Raw genomic sequence first — 27,268 nt, forward strand, 5'->3', positions numbered from 1 at the left:
TTCAGGTCAGGACTCCAAAGTCTTAATTTTGTTTTTCTTCAGCCATTCAGAGGTGGACTTTCTGGTGTGTTTTGGATCATTGTCCTGCTGCAGAACCCAAGTTGGTTCCAGCTTGAGGTCACCAACAGACGGCCGAACTTTCTCCTTCAGGAGTTTTTGGTAGACAGCAGAATTCATGCTTCCATGTATCACAGCAGCCGGAAAACAGACCCACACCATCACACCACCACCACCATATTTTACTGTCAGCATGATCTTTCTCTGAAATGTGGCGTTACTTTTACGCCAGATGTAATGGGACACACACCCTTTTGAGACAAACTTTAATGTTGTTTTTGGTCTTGGAACTCTGCCATGAAGGCCAGTGTCTTTCTTATGATGGGGTCATGAACACTGACCTTAACTGAGGCGAGTGAGGCCTGCAGTTCTGTGGATGTTGTTGTGGGGTCTTTTGTGACCTCTTGGATGAGTCGTCGCCACAATCTTTGGGGTCATTTTGGTTGGCCGGCCACTCCTGGGAAGGTTCACTATGGTTCTGTGTTTTCTCTGTTTGTGGATAATGGCTATCACTGTGGTTTGTTGGTGTCCCAATGCTTTGGAAATGGCTTTATAACCTTTTCCACATCTCAATCTCCTCTCAATCTCTTATGTTTTAACAGGTGGTCTAATCACTTTTTCACACAAAGCCATGTAGGTTTAGATTTTTTTCTCCTTTAATAATAAATAAAAACTGCATTTTGTGTTCAGTTGTGTTGTCATTGAATCATATTTAAATGTGTTTGATGCTCTGAAATATTTTAGATTGACAAACGTGCAAAAAAAAAAGAACTCAGGAAGGGGGCAAAGACTTTCACACCATTGTATATTACACAAAGAAGCGCATAGTCACGTGAACAAATGATGACTCCATAAGATAAAAGTTATCGTATGAAAGCATCACGTCTGCTGCTGCGGCAGGCGGGACTTTCCCAGGCCGAGGCTGGCTGTTGTCTTTGAGAAGCAAAAAAGCAAGACAACAGATATCAGGGGCGTGTCTGAGTGTCGCCTCACCTGAATCAGTATCTTCCCCAGGGAGACAAAAGGAGTGCTGAGCTCGGTTAGAAACAAGCAGCCGACGAAGAAATCTCCCTTTCCATTTCGAAAGAACTGAAGAATGGAAGGGGAAAAAAAGAGTGAGCGAGAGTAAAAACAAACATTAGCATGGAAAACAAAACACAGCTGGCAACCAAGGACAAACTCTCAGAAACAGGAGGGTATTAAAAGGCTCAAGTGCGAGTAGGCCATTGACTAAATAAGTACTAACACAACCTGAAAGTAAATCCTCTGTTCATTACGATTGGTCCGCTTTTAAAGACGGGAGTACTTCCTCTCTTTATGACCTTTTCTCACACCATTTGGACGCCATCCAAGACGTCACACCAGGAAATATTGCAGAGTCTGCTTTTACACTGACCGCTTTGAAGGAAGTAATTGGCCAAGTAAAAAGACACATATTATTTCAGAACGGCTGTTTAGACTGTTTAGACCAGGGTTGTCAAAAGTGTGGCTAGGGGGCCACAGAACTTTTAAAAATAGAATTTACAAAAAACTTCAGCAGCAACAAAAATGAAGCAATGTTGCAAGAATAAAGTCAAACTCTTTAAATATTTTTTTAGAAAAAGTTGAAAACATGGAAGTTGAAATATAACTATTAAAGTTGCCTAAAGTGCGGCCCTGGGGGACATTTGGAGCTTGCAGCTTTTTTTTTTTTTTTTTTTTTTTTTAATTTGATTTGCCTTCAGCACATTCTAAAAATATAATTTACCAAGAAAACTGAAATGAAAAGCAATAATAAATAAATAATATAATAGAAATAAATAATAAAATATGAGAATAAAGTCAAAATATTAAGAGAATTAAGTCATATTCTAATGGCTAAATAAGTCACAATTTTATGAGGAAAAAAAAGAAAATATACAAAGATCTAAAAAGAAAAAAATAATGAACAGCAAAAAATGGGGGGGAAACTGAAGTTGAATTAATAACAGACATTTTCATCCATATGACAAAGATAGTTGTAAAATTAAAATAAATAAATAAATATTATAAGTAATAGAAATAACTAATATAATAACAAAATATGAGAATAAAATCTAAATATTAAGAGAATTAAGTCATATTCTAATGGCTAAATAAGTCACAATTTTATGAGGAAAAAAAAGAAAATATACAAAGATCTAAAAAGAAAAAAATAATGAACAGCAAAAAATGGGGGGGAAACTGAAGTTGAATTAATAACAGACATTTTCATCCATATGACAAAGATAGTTGTAAAATTAAAATAAATAAATAAATATTATAAGTAATAGAAATAACTAATATAATAACAAAATATGAGAATAAAATCTAAATATTAAGAGAAATAAGTCATATTCTAATGGCTAAATAAGTCACAATTTCATGAGAAAAAAAAGAAAATATACAAAGATTTAGAAAGAAAAATGTAATGAACAGCAAACAATGGGGGGGAAACTGAAGTTGAATTAATAACAGACATTTTCATCCATATGACAAAGATGATGCAGTCATTTTTCTTAAAATATAGAACCTCTAAGCGTAATTCCATAGCATATGTGGTGCTTTTCAAAATACCAAAGTGGCAGAGTTGCATCCTTTCATTTTCACTCAGTGGCCCTCGCTGGAAGTGTGGACACCCCTTGTTGAGACTGAATAAACTAAAAAAAAAGGAAACAAAAGTGTGCAAAAGTAAGACACCACCACAACCCCAGTGATGTCAGAAGCTTTAGTAATGAATGAAGCTTTCAAATATTGACCAATGCGGTTAGAGATGCCATCCCGACAATAGACCTCCCGGACACACGGACACTCTTGTGGACAAAAAGCTCTGTTTGCTTGGTAAAGCTCGCTAGCTGGTTGGCTTGCCAGTGATGAATAAAGGATGAGCGGCTCTGCCATCTGTGACGGGAACTTAACACCGCAACTACCTGGATAGGCAATCCCTTGTCACCCTTCCCTCCCTTCCCCCAACCACACGGCATCCAAACCTGAGGAAAAAGACTGGTAAAACCACACACGTCGACCTTAATTGCGAGCCGCAACGGCCTCCGGGCCGCTGAGAAGGAAAGGATATTTGTGGTTTGTGCTTGCCATCTGTCTGTTTTGTGTGTGTGGGGGGGGTTAGATACCCATCTGGCTTGTTAACCTGTGTGCCAGCACCATGCATGACAAGCTAATCCTCCCGCAAAGACAAAATAAAACACCCATTTTTATGCCATATCCCGTTTCCTTATAATAGGATGCAGTTGTCCCCCGGCAGGTTGCACTGATCGGACAACCTCAACCCTCCGATATTTTAAACACGCTAATAGGAGAATAAAACACCTATTTTGATACTGTTTTACAAGAGGGATGCTAGGTTTTTGCAGGTTGGATCCCTAGTTGCCCTTTAGAAGACGCTCCCCTAATTAAATGGCTTTTAGAAATAAAAACTCTACAAAACAGATCCACTCAGCTTCTTTGTAGCCCAAATCGCCCCTCTAGTCCCTCCCCTCAGTAACCATCCAATCACTGTTGGATGGTTACTGCCAAAATGCAGCACAGATTTTGTGGAAACAAAGAGATAACTAATAATAACAACAACTAAAACCAAAGATTACCGGTAATACAACATTGGTTGTTAAAATCTGGCTGAAGGAGATATTTTTTTTTTAATGTTGGTGGATCACAAGCACGATGCCTGGGTTAGCCTGCCGCTGTGTTTAATGCAACTGTCCGGAACAGATGACGTGTACATGGTGCATGACGCGCATTGTGGTGTACCTCCGATGCGCAATCTAGTGGGCCCTCCACATTTAAAGGCAATGAGAGATGTTCATTTGATTGGTTAAGATTACACTCAGCTGTGTTAAAACCTCTCACAACTTATCTCCTGCCTCTTTGCCACTTGCGCCGGTGAAAAGGATGGAGGCGTGGGTGCGCGGTGCTGCGCTGTACTGCGCTGTACTGCGCTGTACTGCACTGCTCACAAAAATTGCAAAGTGCGCTGGCCACACCCTGTTGGCATGGTGTAGGTGCGGCCCAGGGCAGGTGCGCCGCGCCAAAATGGCTTCCAAAATGGCTTCCAAAATGGCTTCCAAAATGGCTTCCAAAATGGCTCCCAAAATGGCTCCCAAGATGGGTGTACTGGTTTCCTAGGACCAGGAGAGCCAGAGTGTACAGCAGGAGAAGCTGCCCGCTGTGGAGCATTAATGTCGGATAAGCTATGCCAGCGTGAGTCCATAGAGGTGGGGAGAACCAGTGTACAGCTGGAGGAGTACTTCGCCCTTCGCCACTGTTGTTGCCGCTGCACTACCCAGCATGCTTTGTGGGGAATTTGGAACAAACAATTTTATGTTACGTGTTATGTTTAGCGCTTAGTTGTTGTTTATCATCCAGGTACTAGCAGTAGGTGATTTGTGACACATTAACTTGCTGTGCATGTCGTTAAATTTTGTTGCACTGAGTAAGTATGTTGTTCTGCTTGACGCCCGCCGACATATGGATGGTCCCTCGGCCAAATTTCTTAAGCCAATGTGGCCCACGAGTCAAAAAGTTCAGCATACTAAAGTACTTATGTCTTATTCTCCTATTATGTCTACTATATTGGGTAACAGGAGTGTAAAGGTGACAATAGGGGTGTTATTTTAATGACTGGGGCTCTAATAATATTAAAAAAAACATATTTAAAACGGTTGTAAACAGGTGTTCTGTGAACTGTGAAAATATTCAATTTATAAATACAGAATAATACGGTGGAAATTCATTAATCACAGTTAACTTAATACAATTAACATAAAAAGATCTGCTGTGGCGACTCGGTAAAGAAAAAGCAGAAAGACACAAACTGTTTGTCAGACAGACAGTGAGCTTATATAAAAATGACCCAACCAAAATACAGGACATTTTCCTCAATATCTCAGTAAGATTAAGACTTAATGACGCAAAAGCTGCAGGCTTTTAGCATGTTTAACTGGCAGTGCAACAGGCAGGCAGGCAGCCAGAATGATGAGTTAAGAGACAGTACTGGGCGGCAGCTGCAGCTAAATAATGGAAACGTAATGTGATCTGGTATTGTTGCAAACTAATAGCCCTGAGGTGGTCCCTCCATGCAGTTAGTTCATACACCAATATGAAAAATGGTTCCTCCCACGAACCAAACATACTATACTATATTATATAATTATGCACACATCATTTCAACAAACAACATCGCAACACTTGTTTTTGCTCCCATCTGTCATGAGCTTAACTCAAAATATATACAACTTTTTCTTGGTACACAGAAGGACTATCTCCCACAGAAAGTGATATTTTGTAAAGCAACACATATAGATATGCTATAAAGTCAGACATATTTCAAGAAAAAAATGCAAATATTTCAACCTTCTGAAATAATCTTCATAAATAACTCTTCATGTACCTTACATTTTTACATTTTATTTTGAAAATGAAGAAAAATCTAGCATTGTTTAAAGTAAATACATAAACACATATATAAAACAAAGAGGAGAAAAAAAACAGTCCAATATATGTCATTTGTACTTTCAAAATGGAGAGCGTGGAAGTCGAAACTTTATGTATCACCTTCTCACCTTGCATGATTCATCAATATTTACATGCTTGCACTTAAGAATAATAATAACATAAACAAAACAGCCAAAAATATTGTAAATATAAATATTAACCAAGAGAAGAATGAATAATTAAATACTAGACAGTGGAAGAAAAGGAACTACGTCATCCTTGGTATTTATGTACTTGGTACTGGTATTTATGTACGTGCAACGTCCCTTTTAAAGATCATATTTTTATACTTATATTATTATTTCTCTTTTAAAAGTGCTGGATGTTTGGGCATGGTTTCCATTCATCATTTATACGCTTCCATAGTTTCACCCCATAAACAAATACACAAAAGGTTTTCCTTGTAGTTCTTCTACATTTTGAAAAAAACTATTCCCTTAGAGTGCTCATGACACCAAAACATATCCATCTTATTTTCCCCATGTAAAACAACATTGAAAAGCATATTTCGTGTGTTGGGTATGTGCTCCAATGTTGAAATATTAAAAATTTTTTTTTTTTACAATTTTCATCTTCCAGGATTGGAGGAGGAACAAGTGGCGTTTACACCAGAAGTTCCCACCCGGAAGTTGGTGTTCACTACAATGCAGTCCCTGTTGTTATGCTCCAGTTCCATGTGACTTTCTGTTGTTGTATATTTTGGGATATTATGCCATCTCATTGTGTTCAAGGCTTTTGGCTGAAACGCTGGAGGAGACGCAGTGAGCTTGTTTACATTTCCATGAGACACCATTTACCCCGTCAGATGCGTTAGCAAACTTTGCGGGACAAAGCTGACTGGCTTGTAATGATGCGTTATGTCGTACAGTATTTATTGTAGCATGCAATACATCCAAAGGGACACCTTTGATTGCAGCATCACTACGAATGTTACAGGAACACAGTTATGTAAATGGAACATAACATGTTTTCTTTGTCGGGCTTTAGTGGTATGTCCTAAAATAGGTATGTCGCATGAAGTGCATTGTTAGCTAGCTCATACTAACTAATTTTCTCTCATTACAAGGCACAGAAAAAGGAAAGAGTGTATTCATGTTTCACATAAGGATTGTGAAAGTTTTCCTTGAACATGTCAACTTTCTTCTTGCAATTATGACTTTATTGCTATAATTTTTGTTTCTTTCGGCTTTTTTTCCCAGATAACGGAGTGGCCACACAAGAACCTAACACCCACCCCTCCCCCCAAGTTTTAGAAAATAATTTAGATAACATGAACTATTATAGTTTTTTTTCCTCATATATTCTCCTACAATTAAGACTTTCTCATTAAGATGGTGCTGTGGACCACAGGCTTCACTTCGGGCCGCTGATGAAGCCTGACGGCCGCCTAAACATTGTCTACATACAACCCATTGAGCTCCGATCCCAGCGTGGGGAACCTCCCTTTATTATGTTGCTGCTTGTTTGAGCTCACTCCGCCTGTTTGTTTTGTATAAGTGTTTTTTCCTGAGTGCTCCACTATTCATCGGTCTAAGTGTCTACCGTCCTATTCATTGGACAGGCCGTGATCAAGAATTCTGACTTGACTATTGTCCTTCATTTCCTGTCTTTCCGCAACTTGAGGAACAAATCAAATCCTCCTTTGTTGTCCCCTTTGAACCAGCTTGGTATTGTACCATTCTGTGCAACAGGACCTGTAAAATCACACTTCCTGTATAGAGTATATGTTTCATTATGGCATCCTTACCAGCGTGACCGGCAGCAGCACGGTGAGCAGGGCGATGTGATGCAGCACCAGCAGCAACTCGCGGCGCACGAAGGAGTTCACCGTCTGCAGGGAGTGCTGCATGTACTCCTTATGCCCTTTGACCCGGAAGCGGTGGTAGTGGCTGAGGTACATGGCGAGGAGGTCGTAGGCCATGTAAGGCACGCCGTACCGGATGACAAAGTAGGTGGCCAGCCAGTGTCTGAAAGAGACATTTCCAAGTATTACTCACAAAAACATGACAGAAAATATCAATACTCATTGCTCAACTGATTCGAAGCATTCCAAAGTCGAAACATTCAGCCCACAATGTCCCACTTTTCCAGAAATCCCTCACAATGCGTACTTATTACACCAGGTCACCAACCCGAAGATCAGGAGCTACAGGTCGATGTTGGAGACTCTGCCGATCAATCATGAGAATATTAGAAAAAAACCTATTATTACATCGGTGCCAAGAGGCACTGAATGTGCTTGTCCTCCTCCAGGCAGGCAACCCGCAAGCTCCAGCTTGGACCCCAGTCCCCAACACCCAATTGGAGCGATCAGTGGGACCTGACTCACAGAGGTTTGTTACAGAAGCCCAACAAAATTGTTGGACATGCTGTGTAACACAATTCCACTAATTCATGTTTGTAACAAAAAAATCTGAGTTTGGCAGTGGGTTCGGCTCAGAAGACAAAAAAGGCGATTAAAAAAAAAAAAACCTTAGTGGAAATAGTTTGAACACAATGCAATATCAAAACACAAACAGTTGTTTGGCAAAAATATCTGTCACTGTTTTCCTAAATATCTTTTTGCCTAAAACACAAAGATGTTAAACAGATCTGCTTTCATGGATGACTAAGGACAGGAAAAAGTAGTCACATTTGAGAGGCTGAAATCTGAAGTTATTAAAAAAAAAATCACAGTCAAATATTTTCCAGGCGAAAAATACTGATTTCATTCAGAACTTTATAGTCCATGGTCCAAAAACTCCCACTTTTCCCCTTTGATTCTGCATTTTCTATACAGCATTCCATCTCTGCCTTAGCTCTTTCATCATAAACTACATTCTCGAGTTTATTGAAGTGAATTGATTTATCGATAAATGATAAATCCACTCATTTGAACAGCTGGGCTATATGGTGGATGATTGCAGAGGCTTTAAAGCTAACCTTATGTAAGTGCAGCATAACAACAGCTTGTCTGGATAGCTAGCTGGCTTATGTGCGATGATTATGATGATGGTTAATTATGTGGCCAGGCTGGAGGAAAGCTGCAGGGCAGCAGCTCTGCCCTCTGACCTCTGCCAGGGTTCTTTAGCTCTTTAAGGTCACTGCATGCAGATTAACAAGAGCCAGCCGCAAACACAGTACACGCAGCCCCTGCCATTTCACGGCTAATTCATTCAGTTTTGTGCCTTTTAAAAAGGAAAACTCCACTTTTGGTGGAATTTTTCTAAAATCCTCTATTCTAGAGAAAAAAAGCTACCATGTGGTAGCTAAGAATACATGTGACAAGATACACCTATTTCAATTATAAAGCCCCACAAAAAACACCAACAATGTTCTACATAATATATATATATATATAACATAATATAAATAAACATATCAACAAAGCTACAGCGCCATTTTTATTGTAGCAGCTAATATGAAGAACTACAAACTACGAACCAATGCATTAGGACACCAATCTGTACTGACTAGGAAACCACAAGAAACCACAAGAAAATGATGTGTCAAGTATTATTAGTATTTGCAAGCGGCTCTATGGACTGAAGCTCGTGTTATGATTTCATGTGAGGGGGAACTACCGCTGTAGCTTCGTAGCCGGATACCCAACATGAAACTAACTTCGAATGTACCTGTTACTGCATGGGCACAACATGTACAGAAAACATTGATGACATTTTTTACAAGGCTTTATAGTGAAAATTAGGGGTGTGACAGCACTGAGGACGATTCGATACACATCTCGATGCACTGCCAGCGATACCATACTTTAACCATTCATGGAATTTTCTGGCGATACGATTCACCCTCTTCACGTTTGCGATACCATAATCATTTAGTTAAAATCAATACAATCCGATATGATATGGTGCAATTTCTTGCGATATGATGCAATTCAACATGATGCAAATAAGCAAAAAATGGAATTCCGTATGGTCCTACAAAAAGGATTTGGCTTTATTCCTTCTAGGCACTTGGCAGTAAATTCAACTAAAGTGCTGTTTGTCTTTTTTACTATGCACCACTTCTTCATCATTCTTTTTGCCATCTTAAAACAGCAACAACTTTTCAAAAACAACTTTCCTCCCACTTTCACATGGGCTATGCAATTCCAGTAGCAGTGGTTCAGTGGTGGAGTCAAACAATTCAACAATAATTACTGCTGTAAAAAATATATAATATTAATATATAATATGAATGAGCTAGCAGCTAGGCTAATACAGTAGTGAGGAGCAGAAAGTGGAAAACAACTTCTACCCTTTTTAAATTGTTTCACAATTCAGGAAGAAGCCAACTGCTCTGCTGTTCTAATGTCACCTGCTGGGGGGGGGGGGGGGGCACTTGTTGCAGGGACGGACAAATAGCTCCTGGACAATTTGGAAAGCAGCGGAAGATCCACTTGAAACCTGATTTGCTTGGTTCTTCCCCGGTGTCCGACGAGGAACTTGGCGGGGAGGGGGCGGTAGACTTGTCTGTGTTGTGGTGTCCCCTTTTTAAGGGGGTCTGCATGTTTGTCGTGCTGCCGTTGTACGGCTTCTTAACACGGCATTCTTTGCAAATGACGGACGTTTTCTCGAGCTTTCCGTCACTCCATAGTGTTTCCAAACATACCATTTAAACGTTGTGGGGGGGTTAAATATAGAAACTTCCTCGCTGTTGCTTGCTACGAACGTCCATGCTGTTTTACTAGTAGTTGGATGTGCCTCACGGCTTCCGTCCGTATTCAATACAAAAGGCCAAATAATGATGGTGCATTCATTGCGCCTGGGGAACAGCATATGGGGTGAAGTTGAACATTAATAAAACGGCGCTTGCATCGGATTTTACCAATACCCACAAACACATCGCAATGAATCTAGATTTCACCCGTCAATTGCATCCATACCCGGTGAATGAGCCGATGCACTCGCATCGATGTATCGATTAATATTGATTATTTTCCACACCCTTAGTGAAAATGTGTCACATAATGTGCATTGTTAGCTCCCTCGTGCCAACTGTTTTTCCATGCTTTTTATTTTTCCTTAGAATGCACAGAAAAGGGAAAGAGGTGTGCTCATGTTTGGATGGGCAAAATCAAAGTGTACCCCCAGGGGTGCACAAATTGTCATAAGGGGTAGGTAAATAAAAAAAAAAAAAAAAACCAATTACCGCCTAAAGCTCACAATTCCGCCGTGAATCACCACCTTATCGGGGTGGAGGGGTTTGAGTACTCCAGTGGTCTTAGGAGCTAGTATAATGTCTATGAGCCGATAGGCCTCTGGTATGATCTCCCAAGGCAAACAGGTCCTCGGTGACGGGCCAGATCAAGAGTGAAAGCAAGAGAAGAGACCAATCACCTGGACGTATGTAGGTTACCAGAGAGTAACCCTGGAGCCAGGCACGAAGGAGCCACCTGCAATCTCCGCCCTGTAGACCCACCACCTGCGGGAGCAAGCAGGGTCTGGTGCATTACGTTTGGGTGGCGGGCGCCTGGCCGACCTGGTCTTTGGCAGCCAAATCTGGTTCTTGGGACATGGGATGTCACTTCTTTTTTGCGAGCGGTTGAGACATTCCGACTAAATATAGTCGGACTCAACTAGACCCGCAGTTTGGTTTCTGGAACCAAACTCTTCGAGAGGGCTTGGACCTTGTTCTACTCTGCAGTTGCTGCAGGGGAGAGGCAGCGAGGTGGCGTGGGCTTATTAATAGCTAGGTTCCTCTGTGTTGGAGTATCCCTGATGAACAAGAGGGTCATTCCCCCCCCCCCCCCAACCCGAAGGCGTTGGGGGGGGGGGGGGGGTCCTGACTGTTTGTGCGTACACGCCAAATGGCAGTTCAGAGTACCCAGCCTTCTTGGAATCCATCTGTTGACTCTGTCGTTCTACTGGGAGACTTCGACGTGCATGTGGGCAATAACAGTGTGACCTGGAGGGGTGTGATAGAGAGGAACGGTCTCACCATGTTCGAACATAGGGATGTTCATAAGTGCACTTGGAACGAGGACACCCTAGGCCGCAGGTCTATGATCGCCTTTGTGCGTCCGTATGGTGAGCTGTTCTGGGCATGCCCACCTGGGAGAAGACCTCGGAGCAGACCGAGGACACGCTGGAGGGATTACAATGCCTTGGTGTCTAGGGTCCAGGAAGTCTGGCCTTCCCTACTGAGATTGTTGCCCCCGCGAATTATGAGTGCGCCTGAATGCCTCACGGTGCAGAGGAAGGAGACAGAGCATGACGATCTTCATTGCTTTTTTGTGAGTTATATGAACAGTAAGTACGTTTGAAGATGATGTTGTGTTTAATCTTGAAGGTTTAATTCATATTGGTGTTCTAATCACTGCCCTGTGAAAGCCTGTCCATGTACGTGTGTGTTGGGATGAGAGACTGGGGATTCCAGGCTTTATCGCTGGTTGGACTTTCAATTTGATATCAAATTAACATGCAAACTTAAATCAAGAAGCGATTGCAAGTGGACAAAAGTGAAGGATGTACATTTTTGCATCGAGGCCTACTATCAACAACTGTCAGTCCTCTCGATCAATCTCCTGGTATGGCTGCTAATCCAAGTTCATCATTTTATAAAGCTAATAGATTATTAGAAAACCCATCTAAAAATCTCTTACCATGCTGTTAACTACTCCCTTCAGAGAGAAGCACAAACTGGGTCTAACAAGGACAGAAAAACGATGCACAACTGTGCAAGAAGACAAATATCTGAGAGTGTGTAGTTTAAGACAAAGACGCCTCACAGGTCGTCACCTGGCAGCTGCACTAAATAGTAGCCGTCAAACACCAGTGTCAGTATCAACAGTGAAGCGGCCACTTCAGGACTTCAGACTTCAGACTTCATGGCAGGATTGCCAAGACAAAGCCATATCTCAGACTGGCCAAAAAAATTTCCAAGTGATCCCAAACTTTTGAGCGGTAGTGTATAACAAGCCGTTTATTCAGATAGCGATGCCTTTGAGCTGTAGCGACAAAATGCAAATGCATTGACAAGCAAATTCCTCAAACAAATTGGCTTCATTTGGTAGGAAAATTGAAATGGGAGGCAAAGCAGCTCAAACATTCTGCAACACTGTTTAGTAGAGCGTTCACTCGATTTTTAAATTAATCATTTTGATGTGTTTTAGGCATTTAAAATTATAATTCCATAACTGTAAAAACTGTGTTCACATTTTTTGAGGCTTGTGGCTCAACTGTTAAGTTAGCAAAGAACGCCAGTCCAATGACGTGATAGACGGGCGTCTTATGTGATTTCCGCTTCTTGTTTCCATGTACTAGCAAGCTAAAGGATTGCTACCGAGGATGTTTTGTGATAAAACTACACAAAGAACACGGTTGGACTCATGCAGTGTATTAATAACATGACACACCAAAATCGTGGCTTCAATTTTTGACTCTAACCAAAAAACACGCTAACCGAGGTTGCACTGCATTTTCTGGGATTTCTGAGCATACTTACATCATCGTGTGAACATCTAACTGCTAGGGCAATACCAGTTTGAACGTGTGCATCAATTGCGTGTTATTGATAAGAACATCCACTATCCGGTATGTTGTTGTGATGTTCAGCGGGTCCGTGAATGCAACTTGTGCGAGTGTGAACAGAGAGACCAACCCAACCCACCCACCCTAATTCCCTTTGGCATGCATGAAAGGCAAAACGAGATCTTCACACATACAGTTTCAGCTTTGACTGATGTTGACTTTGACTGCCTTTTTGGCCGCTTTTCTCGTGTTTGTGTTTGCTTCATGATTTGGTCCATCGAGGGCCGAACCAAAGACGCAATGAGTCAAGAGAACAAGCTGCAGATTAAACAACTAAGAAAATGATCATTTGTTGTAGCCCGACAAGAGAATTACTCCTACAAAGCGTGTCTCCTTGTAATAACTCTCCGCCAGCCCTGACCCTGCTAACTAATCTGATGGAGCTAAATTTAGTGCCATTGGAATCTTCCTTCTAGTCTATTCATTCATGTTTCCATTTTATTTTCCTCTCCTGTCGTCGTGGTGAAGTGAGTAAAGTGTTACGACAAAGGCCGACGGCAGCGACAGATTGTGATAGGGCATTAGAGTATTCATTGGGTCTGGCTGCTAAGCATGTGTCTGATAAGCCCCCCCAGGGCCTTGTGCACGTCACAGGACAGCACAACTGAGCAGCGTTGTAGAGGAATTAAGCCGTGTCGGCTGAAGGGGAGGGAGGGGAGCAGGGGAGAGGGTAGCGGAGGTGGGGTGGGGTGGCATTGCCGGTGAAGATTAGAATCCTGAAACTGGGACTGCCCGGGTCTGGCCGCTGATTCAGTAGGATTACCAGGATAGCATTAGCTTACATTCACACTTTCCTTAAAAAAAATACACAACACACACACATTGGGAGGCTAGCATGATGCTAATGCTAAATGGCTTTCAGGAAATGTAGCAGGAAGTAATTTTATTTACATTCAACTTTGTTGTTGTAAATATGAACACTACATTATATATTACATTACATTATATATATATTATATGTTCCAGCAAACAGGGAAGGCCTACATTTCTCGAGGAACTCGAAAACCATGTAGACCACATTACTTAGATGCAGCTGTAATATAACCTATAAAGACAATAATAATTAAAAAAAACTGTACAAGACTATAAAATATATTATACTTAATTATACCTCATAAGGCATTTGACACAATTAACGCTTTTATTCAATTAACCGCAAAGTCTCCTATAGTCGCATGGTGAGTGGTCTACAAACACAAACAAAAAAACAAACTATATTGACAGTTGTCAATATTGACAGCTGTGGCTGTAGACGACCTACTGATGTACTTTTTAAAACTAGCGCCACAAGTTGGCAGTAGCATTCAGCAGTTTTTTCTACTGTCCTCCTGGGTAAATGAAGGAACGCTTTGTTGCCAGGACCGCTGGCAGTCATGTACTGTATTCACAAACAAAACACTTCCTTATGGTGATCATTAGCCGTGATTTTTTTTCTCACATTTGACAGGATCTTTTGATATTTTCACATTATCAACTCCTATACCCAAAAAATTAGATAGTGGGGTTCGGCAGTAGTCCGGAAGTCCACAGTAGCGCTTGAGTGACAGCGGAGTGGGTGTATGCCAAAGTGGAATCAATAAAAACTGAAGGAAATACAGCTGGAATAGGTGCAGATTCTGGAAGACCTAGAAAGCTTTCTGTGCGGGCTATCGTGTGTAGGAGTCCAAACTCAATACAAAGGGACAAAAAATTTGCGTGATGGGTTCCCTTTCAAAATATCCTAATTTGTGAGTCAGAGTCAAACATAATTGACTTTTTAAAATAAAAAATGATTAATATACCAAAATAGTTGTCAATTAACTGGCTAATTGATTATTTATTGATTGATTTATTTGTGCAGCTCGACTCCACTTTGTTGCACAGACTTGTATATATGAATAGCAACGATGAGTTAGCATCAGACATCAGAGTAGATGGCAGCACATTCTAACCTGCTGTGGATGACGTTGTCCCGGCATGAAGAAACAACGATGATTCCTGCTGTGGTTGCCATGACAGCATGGATGGAGGACACCAGCCTGAGAAAGACAGACACATCACAGAAAGAAAACAGCAACACAAAAAATTGGTATTTAGGGTTTTAGGGTATGATTTAATACTTTGACCAGAAATTACATTTACATGGACAAACATTTCGGACATCCTTTCTATCTGTACTCCAGATCTCAGACTTTGGATTTAACGTCTTGGCTAGTCACTACCAACCACTTTTAAAAAGTTCTCCCTTAGTGCTATATTTGCAGACGTATTGCGTGAATTTGCCAAACAATAAGCAGTTGTGAGTCTGTGCTCCATTCCCCTCACGGCAATCTGCATTGGCTTGCAGCCATGGATCACGGACCACGCACCAAGCGAGGCCAATGTAATACTCCAGTCTGAGTCGAGGCAGGCTAGTAAATCGGCTGACCACAAACTAACTAACTAACTAACTAACTAACTAACTAACTAACTAACTAACTAACTAACTAACCCACCCTAACCATTTCTATACCTTTGACCTCCAACCCCAAAGCCACACACGTTTCCTGGGCTGTCACAAGACCCAGATTTTTACACAGCCCATTCATTGTGTGTCCGCCAATACCCCTCCCACCACCTCCCCCCCTTGCTGCTGCTGAAAGGCTGCCGGCGTGACGAGAAGGAGAGCGAGACAGAGAGAGACAGTGAAAAAGAGACATAGAGAGAAAGAGAGAGTGGAGGGGAACGGGAAAAGGGGGAAAGAATTCCTCACTGCCCTGTCCGCTCTTTCCTGCTGCGGTGGCTTTTGGTGGTACAACTTTGTCTTTGACTCGCAGGCCCAGTTTCGTTACGCGTGATGGGTCGCTGGCTTGCTCTTTCACGTGCTGTCACACTCACGGCGTCTGACAGTTGCGAGCTACATCACCGCTGTTTGCGTTGGCGATGCAGCAAAGCAAAAAAAAAGTGAGCCAAGCCAATGGGCATACAGAGCATCTCTCGGCAAGGATGAACTATCTGGTTCAAACACTGGGTGGGGGATACAATATTTATATATTTAATATTTTTGTAATCGAGGTATTCGAATTATCCGAATAATCGTGGCAGCCGTGAATGAAACACTGACTTTTTTGTTTTTTTTTTGTTAGGGCTTTAAGCACCAAAACAGGTACCTCCCATGACATCCGTTGTTAGTTAGCTCAAACTAACCGTTTTCTCTCGGTGGAACGCACAGAAAAGGGACAGAAATACAGTGTTCATGTTTCACAAGCTCAATTTTTCAGACACAAATTACACTACCGCTCAAAAGTTTGGGATCACTTGGAAATTTTTTTGGCCAGTCTGAGATATGGCTTTTTCTTGGCAATGCTGCCATGAAGTCTGAAGTCCTGAAGTGGCCGCTTCACTGTTGATACTGACGGGTATTTGATGGCTACTATTTAGTGCAGCTGCCAGGTGACGACCTGTGAGGCGTCTTTGTCTTAAACTACACACTCTCAGATATTTGTCTTCTTGCACAGTTGTGCATCGTTTTTTCTGTCCTTGTTAGACCCAGTTTGTGCTGTTCTCTGAAGGGAGTAGTTAACAGCATGGTAAGAGATTTTAGTTTTAGTTTAGATTTTTTGATGGGTTTTCTAATAATCTATTAGCCTTATAAAATGATGAACTTGGATTAGCAGCCATACCAGGAGATTGATGCAGAGGCCTGACAGTAGGCCTCCAAGCAAAAATGTACATCCTTCTTTGAAAATCATCTGATTCATTTTAAATGTTTGTGAAATGGATAAAATTTTTGTGAACCCCAAACTTTTGAGCAGTAGTGTATGATAAATTATAACTTACAGCTTGCTCTTCAAAACGACCAAGTAATGTTGAAAAGGCATCGGACGTCAACAACAGTTTGGCGTATAATCCAGTTTGGCCCATGTTCATAAAACAGTCCCGTATTTTCCTCTTACTGGCCAGGAATCAGAAACTCCAACCACTCTACTGCTTATTGCTTCCCTCTCTGGGCAAGTTAGCTTTCCCTCACACCTGAACAAACACTTGCTGGTAGCCATTGCTCTGTGCTAACACGGTGACATCTTCAACGAAAGAGTGCAGCAGAGCGGGGGGTCGGGGTTGGGGTGGGGTGCAGGCCTACAGCTTGTACCCAGGCATGCCCATATAAGGAAGTCTGGCTCGCAGTGACGCCACAAAGAGAAAACCGAGCATGCAGAGCCATCCAAATCTTAGCACTTAGCATAAGAATACAACATTCTAACAAAATTGGAATTGTGGAAAAATCATAATAAGTCCTCTTTAATAAAATAAAATAATTTAAATATGTTTGTATATATTTATTAAATATTTACAATAAATTGATATGCATGTATGTATGCATGTATATATGTACAATGGGAAGAACAAATATTTGATACACTGCCAATTTTGCTGATTTTCCCACTTACAATTGCAATTGCACTTGCATGTAGAGGTCTGTAATTTGTATCATATGTGCTCTTCGATTGTGAGGGACGGAATCTAAAACAAATTTCCAGAAAATCACATTATATGATTTTTTTGCATTTAAGTAAATGAAATAAGTATTTAATCACCTACCAACCAGTAAGAATTTCGTCTCTCATAGACTTGTTAGTTAGTTAGTTAGCCCTCGTGTTCTCCACTCATTAGCTGTATTAACTGTACCCGTTTGAACTTGTTACCTGTATAAAAGACACCTGTCCTCACGCTCAAACAAACAAACTCCAACCTCTCCACAATGGCCAAGACCAAAGAGCTGTGCAGGGACATTACAGATAAAGTTGTAGACCTGCACAAGGCTGGGATGGGCTACAGGAAACTAAGCAAACAGCTTGGTGAGAAGAACAACTGTTGGAGCAATTATTCCAAAATGGAAGAAGCTCAAGATGACGGTAAATCTCCCTCGTTCTGGGGTTCCAAGCAAGATCTCACCTCCTGTGGCATCAATGATCATGAGGAAGGTGAGGGATCAGCCCAGAGCTACACGGCAGGACCAGGTCAATGACCTGAAGAGAGCTGGAACCACAGACCATCTGGATGATCCAGAGGAGGAATGGGAGACGGTCATGTGGTCGGATGAGACAAAAATTGAACTTTTTGGTCTAAACTTGACTCGCCGTGTTTGGAGGAAGAAGGATGAGTACAACCAAGAACACCATCCCAACCGTGAAACACAGAGGTGGAAACATTCTTTGAGGATGCTTTTTTGACAAGGTGACAGGACGACTGCACCGTATTTTAGGGGAGCATGGATTGGGCCATGTATCGCCAGATCTTGGCCGACATCCTCCTACCTTCAGTAAGATCCCTGAAGATGGGTCGTGGCTGGGTCTTCAGCACGGCAACGACCCAAAGCACACAGCCAAGGCAACTAAGGAGTGGCTCTGTAAGAAGCATCCCAAGGTCCTGGAGTGGCCTAGCCCGTCTCCAGATCTGGATCCAATAGAAAATCTATGGAGGGAGCGGAAAGTCTGTGTTGCCCCCAAACCTGAAGGCTCTGGAGATATCTGTATGGAGGAGTGGAAAACCCCAAAATCCCTGCTGTAGTGTGCGCAAACCTTGTCAAGAACTACAGGAAGCGTCTGATATCTGTAATTGCAAAGAAAGGTTTCTGTGCCAAATATGAAGTTCTATTTTTCTGATGTATCAAATACTTATTACATGCACTCAAATGCAAATGTATTATTTAAAAATCATACAATGTGATTTTCTGGATTTTGTTTTATATTCCGTTCCTCACAGTTGAAGAGCACTTATGATACAAATTACAGACCTCTACATGTTTTGCAAGTGGGAAAACCAGCAAAATCGGCAGTGTATCAAATACTTGTTCTCCCCACTGTATGTGTGTTTGCTTGTCTGCTCTTCTCTCAGTGACACACAGGCTGGATGACAAGAGGGTTCACTTTGCATCTGTCTGTGTGCATTGGTTCTATAAGGGGAATGAACGGAGAGTGGGCTCTTATCTCATTCAGCCTATTTGTGGAGATAGGGCTACTAGCTACGAAAGCTACTACCCTAGCTGCATGAGCTCCGTGACTAAGTGCGCTCACAGAGCCAGCATGCGCTAACATGAAGGACAATACATGACCGATTTTAAGGTGAATGCCGCAGTCACAGTGTGGAAATATTTCGGTTTTAAACAGAATCAACACAATGAGCACAGTAAAACCGATGACTGACGTGAACAGTTTTCTCAACTGGGGCAAAAAGTACTAATGGAGGGGCACGGTAGGCGCTGCCTTCGTCCCGATAGTCAGCCCTTGCTGAGGCGTTTGGTTGGAAAATTTAAACAAAACAGTGAAAAATGATGCACAGTTGACAGTGTTGCTGGCTACATTGCAAAAACATAAATACATACATAGAGGCAACTTATGTGTCGGCCATTTTCATCTATTTATTCCTGCTCCTCTTCTTCCTACTTCTTATTCCGCCTCATTTTTTGTCCGCTAACTACTCCATTTCTTTCTTTCTTCTACTTCCATTTCTTAACAAATTAAAAAAAATCCACTCAGGACAAATTTGCTATCTACTTCTCAAAAATATTCCCATCTTTAGCGTAATTTCATATTCATTCATTTTCTACCGCTTATCCTCACGAGGGTCGCGGGGGTGCTGGAGCCTATCCCAGCTGTCTTGGGGCGAAAGGCGGGGTACACCCTGGACTGGTGGCCAGCCAATCACAGGGCACATATAGACAAACAACCATTCACACTCACATTCATACCTATGGACAATTTGGAGTGGCCAATTAACCTAGCATGTTTTTGGAATGTGGGAGGAAACCGGAGTACCCGGAGAAAACCCAGACATGGCCGAGGGTGGATTTGAACTCGGATCTCCTAGCTGTGAGGACTGTGTGCTAACCACTCGACCAACGTGCAGCCGTAATTTCATATTTTCTGTGAAAATGTTTCCATTAAAAATTAATAGACAATTTAAATGGTGAGGCTGCACGGTGGTCGAGGGGTTAGCGCGCAGACCTCACAGCTAGGAGACCAGGGTTCAATTCTGCCCTCGGCCATCTCTGTGTGGCGTTTGCATGTGGGTTTTCTCCAGGTACTCCGGTTTCCTCCCACATTCCGAAAACATGCTAGGTTAATTGGCCACTCCAAATTGTCCATAGGTATGAATGTGAGTGTGAATGGTTGTTTGTCTATATGTGCCCTGTGATTGGCTGGCCACCAGTCCAGGGTGTACCCCGCCTCTCGCCCGAAGACAGCTGGGATAGGCTCCAGCACCGCCCGCGACCCTCGTGAGGATAAGCGGTAGAAAATGAATGAATGATTAAATGAATTTAAATGGTGCCCCCTACTGGCGAAAAGTCACTTTTCCAACTGTTCCATTACTTTGTGGATTTGACAGTGATGGCCTGAATGGTTAATAAATTATGTGCTTCCCAAAGCAAAGGTACCTGGTTCAATTCCCGCTTATGGATTCAGACATGTTGTATACAGTTTACATCTGATTACATCAGACAGAAGTCATTGTCCTCTTATCACAGCCACCTATCAACTACTTGGGGCAATGGCTAAACTGACAAGACAACAATTCTGATTTCTTGATAACATTAATTGGTGATCGCAAACATCGAACTGACTTTGTAGTAGTTGAACATTCTCAGGTTCAGCTCACTCGGGACAATTGCGGTACCAATTTAGACCTTTCAAAATAATCCCACATTAAGTGTAATGTCATATTTTCTGTAAAGATTCTACTTAAAAGTTGAATCTTGTAGAGTGCTTGGTTTGTAATCTAGAGGTCCTAAGACCAAGTCCAGAGGTTCCGAACCACTTTTAAAGGTACTGTAAAAATGTAATTACATCAGATGGAAGTCACTGTAATTTAATCACTGCCAACTATCAACTATTTAGCAGCAATGGTTGAACAAAGAAGACAGTAAACTAAGACTTTTTTATTTTTAAAATTTTGGGTTGCAAATGCACACCACTACATTAATAACAATGACAGAATGTTGTCCACAGTGTATCCCACCTTTTGCTCAAGCCCATTGGAGTAGTCTCCTTCATACCTGGTGTTTGGTATCAGATAAATAGAAGAGAACAAGTAAGTAAATACACATATTGTATTTAAATACAGCATGTGTGTTTATTTATGTACATCAGATGACAAAACACCTAATACACAACCTTAAACACATAATATTAATAACTGCACTGGACTTATTTGGCATACCCTGCTGCTGCCCCAATTGTGGCAAATTAGTAAAAATGTATAGTGCAGCTTATTAAAGCACTTGGATCCAGAGATGGTTGGATCAATTCCCGATGTGAGCTCAAACTACCAATTTACTCTTACTTTCATGCTATGTTTTAGCGTATTTCCACAGCATTTCAGTCCAGCTTCAGCTTTTCAGAATGCACATGCAGTGTCTGCTGACATTGTGTCATCTACAGGAAACGGGCATGAATCTTCCGACATGAGGTACTTTCCAATAGGCTGCTATTCCAGCCAGGGGTTGGCCTACCGTGAGGCAAACACAGGCAATTGTGTGGGCCCCCCAAACATTTCATAAAACATGATAATTCTTCTTTTTTTAAATCTATTTTATCTACTGTTTTAATGCTGAAACTCCATCAAAATGTGTGATCTTTCATATGTGTACCGACCGCTACCCCTCACTTATCATGCAATGGACTATTCCGTGTTACTGCGCATGTCCGGAAGACTGGAGCGAAGCTAATTTGTTGGCACCATGTGTTTGATTGGCGGGGTGATTACCCGAGTGAAGCAAAGAGGAAAAGACGAGTGGAAAAAGTATTTTTCTTTTTTATCAGAAGAACCAAAGGTGTTAACCTTTTTCGCAGTCACAACCAACGTAGAATACAGCAGTACCGCTACTGCCAGTGTCAGCTGAGGAGGAGAATTCAGTAGCTTCTCATCACAAAGATGTGAGTACTACAGCGGTGAACTAAGAATGTTTTGAAATATGTAAAATCAAGTCTGTGATTAATTTCATCTGATAAAGCATGACTTGAACTCTAACTTGATACCTCATTCACTTCCACAGAAGACGTTACAGCACATTTCATACCGGAAAATAGCACCTTTGCATTAACACAGAGTCAAGACAAAAAAGTGTCCACCCACGGACCTTGGCAAGTACAGCCATACTACAAAATATATAATCATTTAGGCTGTGAAAATCTGTTTAAAAAGTCAGAGTAGTCATTTGAACATCAAAAAGGGAAGAACATTAAGTATCATATTTTTCATGTATATGCCTCAGACTCCAGTGCAGCAGTATTCCTTTTCAACCCACAACAAATACCTAGCTGTCAACGACAAGAATGTATAAAATCCTCACCATATTTGAGAAAATCAATGTTGTTTTTAGCATGGTTCTCTTATAATGATAACTACCGTATTTTCCGCACTATAAGGCGCACCTAAAATCTGTTTTTTTTTTTAAAAAGCTGACTATGCGCCTTATAATCCGGTGCGCCTTATATATGGATCAATATTGAGCCGCGACAGGTCTCGCAACTTACGGTAAGCAGCCACCGACTCCATTTTTCCCGTAGAAGAAGAAGTGCGCTGTGCATACTGGGAAATATTAAACAACGATTCACTTTCATTTGTGCGTTTGTATAAAGACCCTGAAATGGCTCCTATTAAGAGACACGCTTACAACGCAGAGTTTAAACTCAAGGCGATCAGTCACGCAGTAGAACACGGAAATAGAGCAGCAGCAAGAGAGTTTAACATTAATGAATCGATGGTGCGGAAGTGGAGGAAGCATGAGGATGAGCTGCGCCAAGTAAAGAAGACTAAACAAAGTCATTTTGCACATTACGAGTGTCACTATATTGCGATTGCACTAACGTTTAATTTACCATAACAGTATCAGACGGTTTTTTGCGCGTTGACTAAATGGAGGAAAAGTAAAATGTTATGCCTTGCTGTTGTTCAAAGATGTTAAAGATGTGTCACGAAAATGCTTTACCTCAGAGAAAATAATAAAACAGCTGTTTATTCATTTTGGGAGTGAATGGAGTTGTGGAAAGCTTGTTTGTTATCTATTAATAAAGTTTGACTGACCTATCTGACTGTTTTGTTGACATTCCCTTTAGCGCGGCACCATCTAATGGTTGCATAACGTAACTACAGCCTCTACTGTAGCGCCTTATAATGCGATGCGCCTTATGTATGGAAAAAGTTTTAAAATATATCATTCATTGAAGGTGCGCCTTATAACACGGTGCGCCGTATAGTGCGGAAAATACGGTAACTTATCCATATTTTATTTGCGTATATACCTACAATCCGGGAATCCATATTGAAAATCGGACAATACACAACATGTAGCCATTTTGGCTGAAAATAAACATATTTCGCTCCATCAGATTTTTATGAAATTTAATCTGCAGAAATATATTACAGTGACTTCATAAATTATATACCTTTTCTCTTATCCCGAAGCTCCGATTCCTGAGTTTGAAGAGCTTAACATTCAACATTCAAAGTACGAGTGAGTAGATGTGGTACAAATAAAAACACTCAGTATAAATGTGATACAAAATTGAAGAGGAAGAAGTCATCCACCTAACAAACATGTACACAAATGATAATGCACCCAACATCCTATGAAAACAAAATCACATTTTTAGGAACTTATTAATTGCAGCAAAAGTGCTGTGCTGACTCACTTGTTATGTAATAAAAAAATAATCCCAAGGAGGATTTTAAGGACTTTTATCTAGTTCAGGAAATATAATGTTTCATATTCATACTTTTTTTGGTTTTGGGAGGGGGGTATATAAACATGGCTATGTAACTAGCAACTTAATCTGCCAGGTATAATTACATACTGACATTTAGCAATAATGTCAAATCCCCCAAAATGAAAAGGATGTGGGGGGCATTGAGGAGGTTTGCCGGGAGCCGCCAAATGGCTAAATGCGCCCCTGAATCCAGATAAGGCGTATTTGTCCTTGGTGGTGGTATGTGTTCTAGTTCTTTAGTCTTCAGGTTGACTGTGTCGACTAGGAATACAATAGGCTGCAGGGTGGTGAACGTTCAAGTTTGGTTCTTTCTCGCTGGAGAAAACAAGCCGGCGTGACGTGCCCGCGGCGTGGACGCTCGGTGAGGAGCGAGTTTACCGTGAGATGAGCAGTAAGTGTGGAAGCAAATGTGGAAGCATTACTCCGGAGGAGGGCATCGCTAGCTCAGCAAGTCGGGCTGGCCCACAGCTCCGAAGAGGATTAAGCAGCGTGACAGTGTACCAACGGTGTACCAATGAGCACCGGACTAGTTTGCAACATGAAAGCAAGTGACGTTGACTCACTTTAACGGGATTATTCACGACAGAAACCGATTGCGTCCAACATCACATCGAGTGGTGATGGTCAGTTTAACGTCCAAACAAGAAGACGCGAGGAAATTGCACCATCACTGAACTATGCGTGCGAATGACAGTTGTGTGGACGTGCTTCTTTGCCATCGTCCCAGCAGTTAGTCTGCAATCGAACGGCGCTAAGTGAATCATCAAAGGATACTTATGTGACATAATAAAGCGGGTCGACACAGCAAGAGTCGTGAGGGAGCCAGGATAGTAAGCATCACAACAATTACTAACACAAGTGAGTCCGGCCAGAACATTGATTCTGGGGACAATGAACGGGTAGTTTACCTTTCACTAACGAGCACCACGTCGGCATCGCTCCAATGTGGGAACACTCTGGGCAGGATCCTCCTGAAGGCGAAGAACAAACCGGGGAAAACTACGGCGCCACAAGCTAACACTTGCAACATCCTGACCGCTTCGTGTGGCCGCTAATACACTTCGCCCGGAGACTCGATTAGCCTCGCCTCGCCTCTTGTCTCTCCGCTTCCTCGACGCGAGCTTCACCGGTTCACGCACGCCGCTGGAGCATTTCTCACGCGGGGCCAGGAGGTGGAGTTTCGGCCGGGATCAGTCCACCATCAGGACGAGCTATCGGCAGCAGCAGCAGCACCAATGGCAAGCCAACTGACGGAAACGCAATTGTACTTCCGTCTTCGTGTGTCAAAATAAAAGTTTGGCTTCAAAATAAAAATAGCTTTTTCCTGTTAGACCCCCCGCAGTGTTTTTTTATTTAAAAAAAGACACATTTTGCAAATTGAATACAGAAGAAATGAATTTTTGTATTTATCCATTAATGTATTACAACGTGTGTCTGAACAGGCTTTCTTACTAACCGCCACTAGGGGGCACCTAAAGTATGAGACGACAAGCACTCAACACGCACTATTATTTATTCATAGTGGTCTGGAGCGATCGTTTCTTAACTGCGGAGAGTACAAGGCGTCTACTAGGAGGAAGGTGGGGGAAGCTTTTTATGCCAATACTAAATGAGATACCTTTATTTTATTTTCTATATTCTAAAAATATTAGTATTTTGGTATTATCATTGTAGATAAAATGATTAATATATATCTAAAATATACTGCTTATATTATTATTGTATATATTACGGCCTCTGTCCCCCACATTATTTTTTAAAATTTATTCGCTTTACGGAAGGCTAGTAGGAATGAAAGATGAAATTTCACAGTAGTCTGTATTACAAAATGTCAATATGAAATATTGAATAATATGAATATTAATAAATATTATAAATATTAATATTAATTAATGGCACATTACTGGAACGCCAAGATCAGATATCAGATCAAAAAATGTTAAAAACCCTCCCAAATTCAGCTTTACCGTTTCCATGTCTGATTGAACAACATGTTGCATTTATTTTGGACCACACAATATTAATTAATTAATATATAATAATAGTCCTGAATCTGAAAAGATTCAGTAAGTTTTTCACCAAAAATCCAACCAGTCTGACAGTGAAATAAATACCTGGACACTGCAGGTGAAGTTTCCTCCAGTAGATTCCCCTAGTTCATTCATTCATTCATTTTCTACCGCTTTTTCCTCACGAGGGTCGCGGGGGATGCTGGAGCCTATCCCAGCTGTCTTCGGGCGAGAGGCGGAGATTCCCCTAGTTTTTATATAAAAAAGTAAAGAACAATTAATGGAAAATTCACATTTTATTTGAATAAAGTTCAATAAATACATAATAACGTAGACTGTGACATTTGTTTTAAAAATCAATAGGGGCATCATTTACATTTGAATTACAGTCTTAGGTACTTCCCCTTGATACCTCGTTTCCTTATTTCCATCATAACTTCTTGGACAACAACTTTTATACTATGAACTATTAACTAATTGTATCAACTATAACTATTTCAGTATTATTACAGTATTATGTAACCTAATCTGCAGCCCACTTGAAAATTCTGACACTGGATGTAATCTTATCTAATGAAGTGGCATTCAGATGCATATCTTTATGGTCTGCCCTTGCTGCCTTTAAAGAGGTCCGATAATGATCATTTCAGGGCCTTTTCAAATGACATTGGCTGCCAGTGGAGCACTACAGGAAGTTTCTTTTCACAGTAAAACACTATCACTAAATCTTAGGTTGTATACCGGGTTAATCAACATTCTTCTCCTTTTGGCCCCCTTTAGCCCCTTTAGCATATCGCCATATGCTGCATGGTTGTGGAGTCATGAAAGTGAAAACACTGTCATATAGTATGGTACGGTATGGCACGATCAGGGTGTCCCCGGGAATTCTGGGTGGTTGGAATTATCCTGGGCGCCCCTGGATATGGTCTGATATGGTATGGTATAATATGGTATGTTATGGTATAGTCTGATACGGTATGGTATGCTATGTATGTTATTGATGTGGTCTGACACAGTATAGTATGGTTTGGCATGGTACGGTATGGTACAGTATGGTCTGGATTTGAACAAATCCAAGGCCCCAGAATTCCTTACGCATTTGTGACATGAGAAATTGGAAAGATCCTGAGGGAATCTCATGATCACAGATGATCAATTATCACATCTTTACCGTATCACGATATTATCACTGGCAAAATAAAGTTTTTTAAAGGTACATAAATATACTGATTACTGCATGATTGTTGTATTGGGATATTGGTATTGGCAAATAAGAACACCAGGGGTGTTCAAGGTGTGGCCCATTTTTTATTTTTATTAGCACAAGGCACATTAAAAAAATGCAATACAAGAAAATCAGCAACAGCAGAAATTGAAAAACCCTCAGTCATTTTAAAAAATAAAGTCAAAATATGAAGAGAAAATGAGAAAAGTTTAAAATTTTAAAACATAACATAAT

At 41.2% G+C, this 27,268-nt stretch overlaps 1 protein-coding gene across 1 annotated transcript in view; it reads right to left on the bottom strand.

The window, feature by feature from the left end:
* The window catches only part of tlcd3a (TLC domain containing 3A), a 31,074-nt gene extending 6,026 nt beyond the window's left edge, over positions 1-25,048 (bottom strand). The window contains exons 1-4 of the mRNA XM_058077623.1: positions 24,709-25,048; positions 15,008-15,094; positions 7,310-7,529; positions 1,051-1,146 (exon numbers count right to left, since the gene is read on the bottom strand). Coding sequence (XP_057933606.1) covers positions 1,051-1,146; positions 7,310-7,529; positions 15,008-15,094; positions 24,709-24,830 — 525 coding nt within the window. The 5' untranslated portion in view covers positions 24,831-25,048. The remainder of the gene's footprint in view (positions 1-1,050; positions 1,147-7,309; positions 7,530-15,007; positions 15,095-24,708) is intronic.
* Positions 25,049-27,268: the final 2,220 nt, after the last annotated feature.

The sequence above is a fragment of the Doryrhamphus excisus genome, chromosome 7, assembly GCF_030265055.1.
Source record: "Doryrhamphus excisus isolate RoL2022-K1 chromosome 7, RoL_Dexc_1.0, whole genome shotgun sequence".
NCBI classification, from domain to species: Eukaryota; Metazoa; Chordata; class Actinopteri; order Syngnathiformes; family Syngnathidae; genus Doryrhamphus; species Doryrhamphus excisus.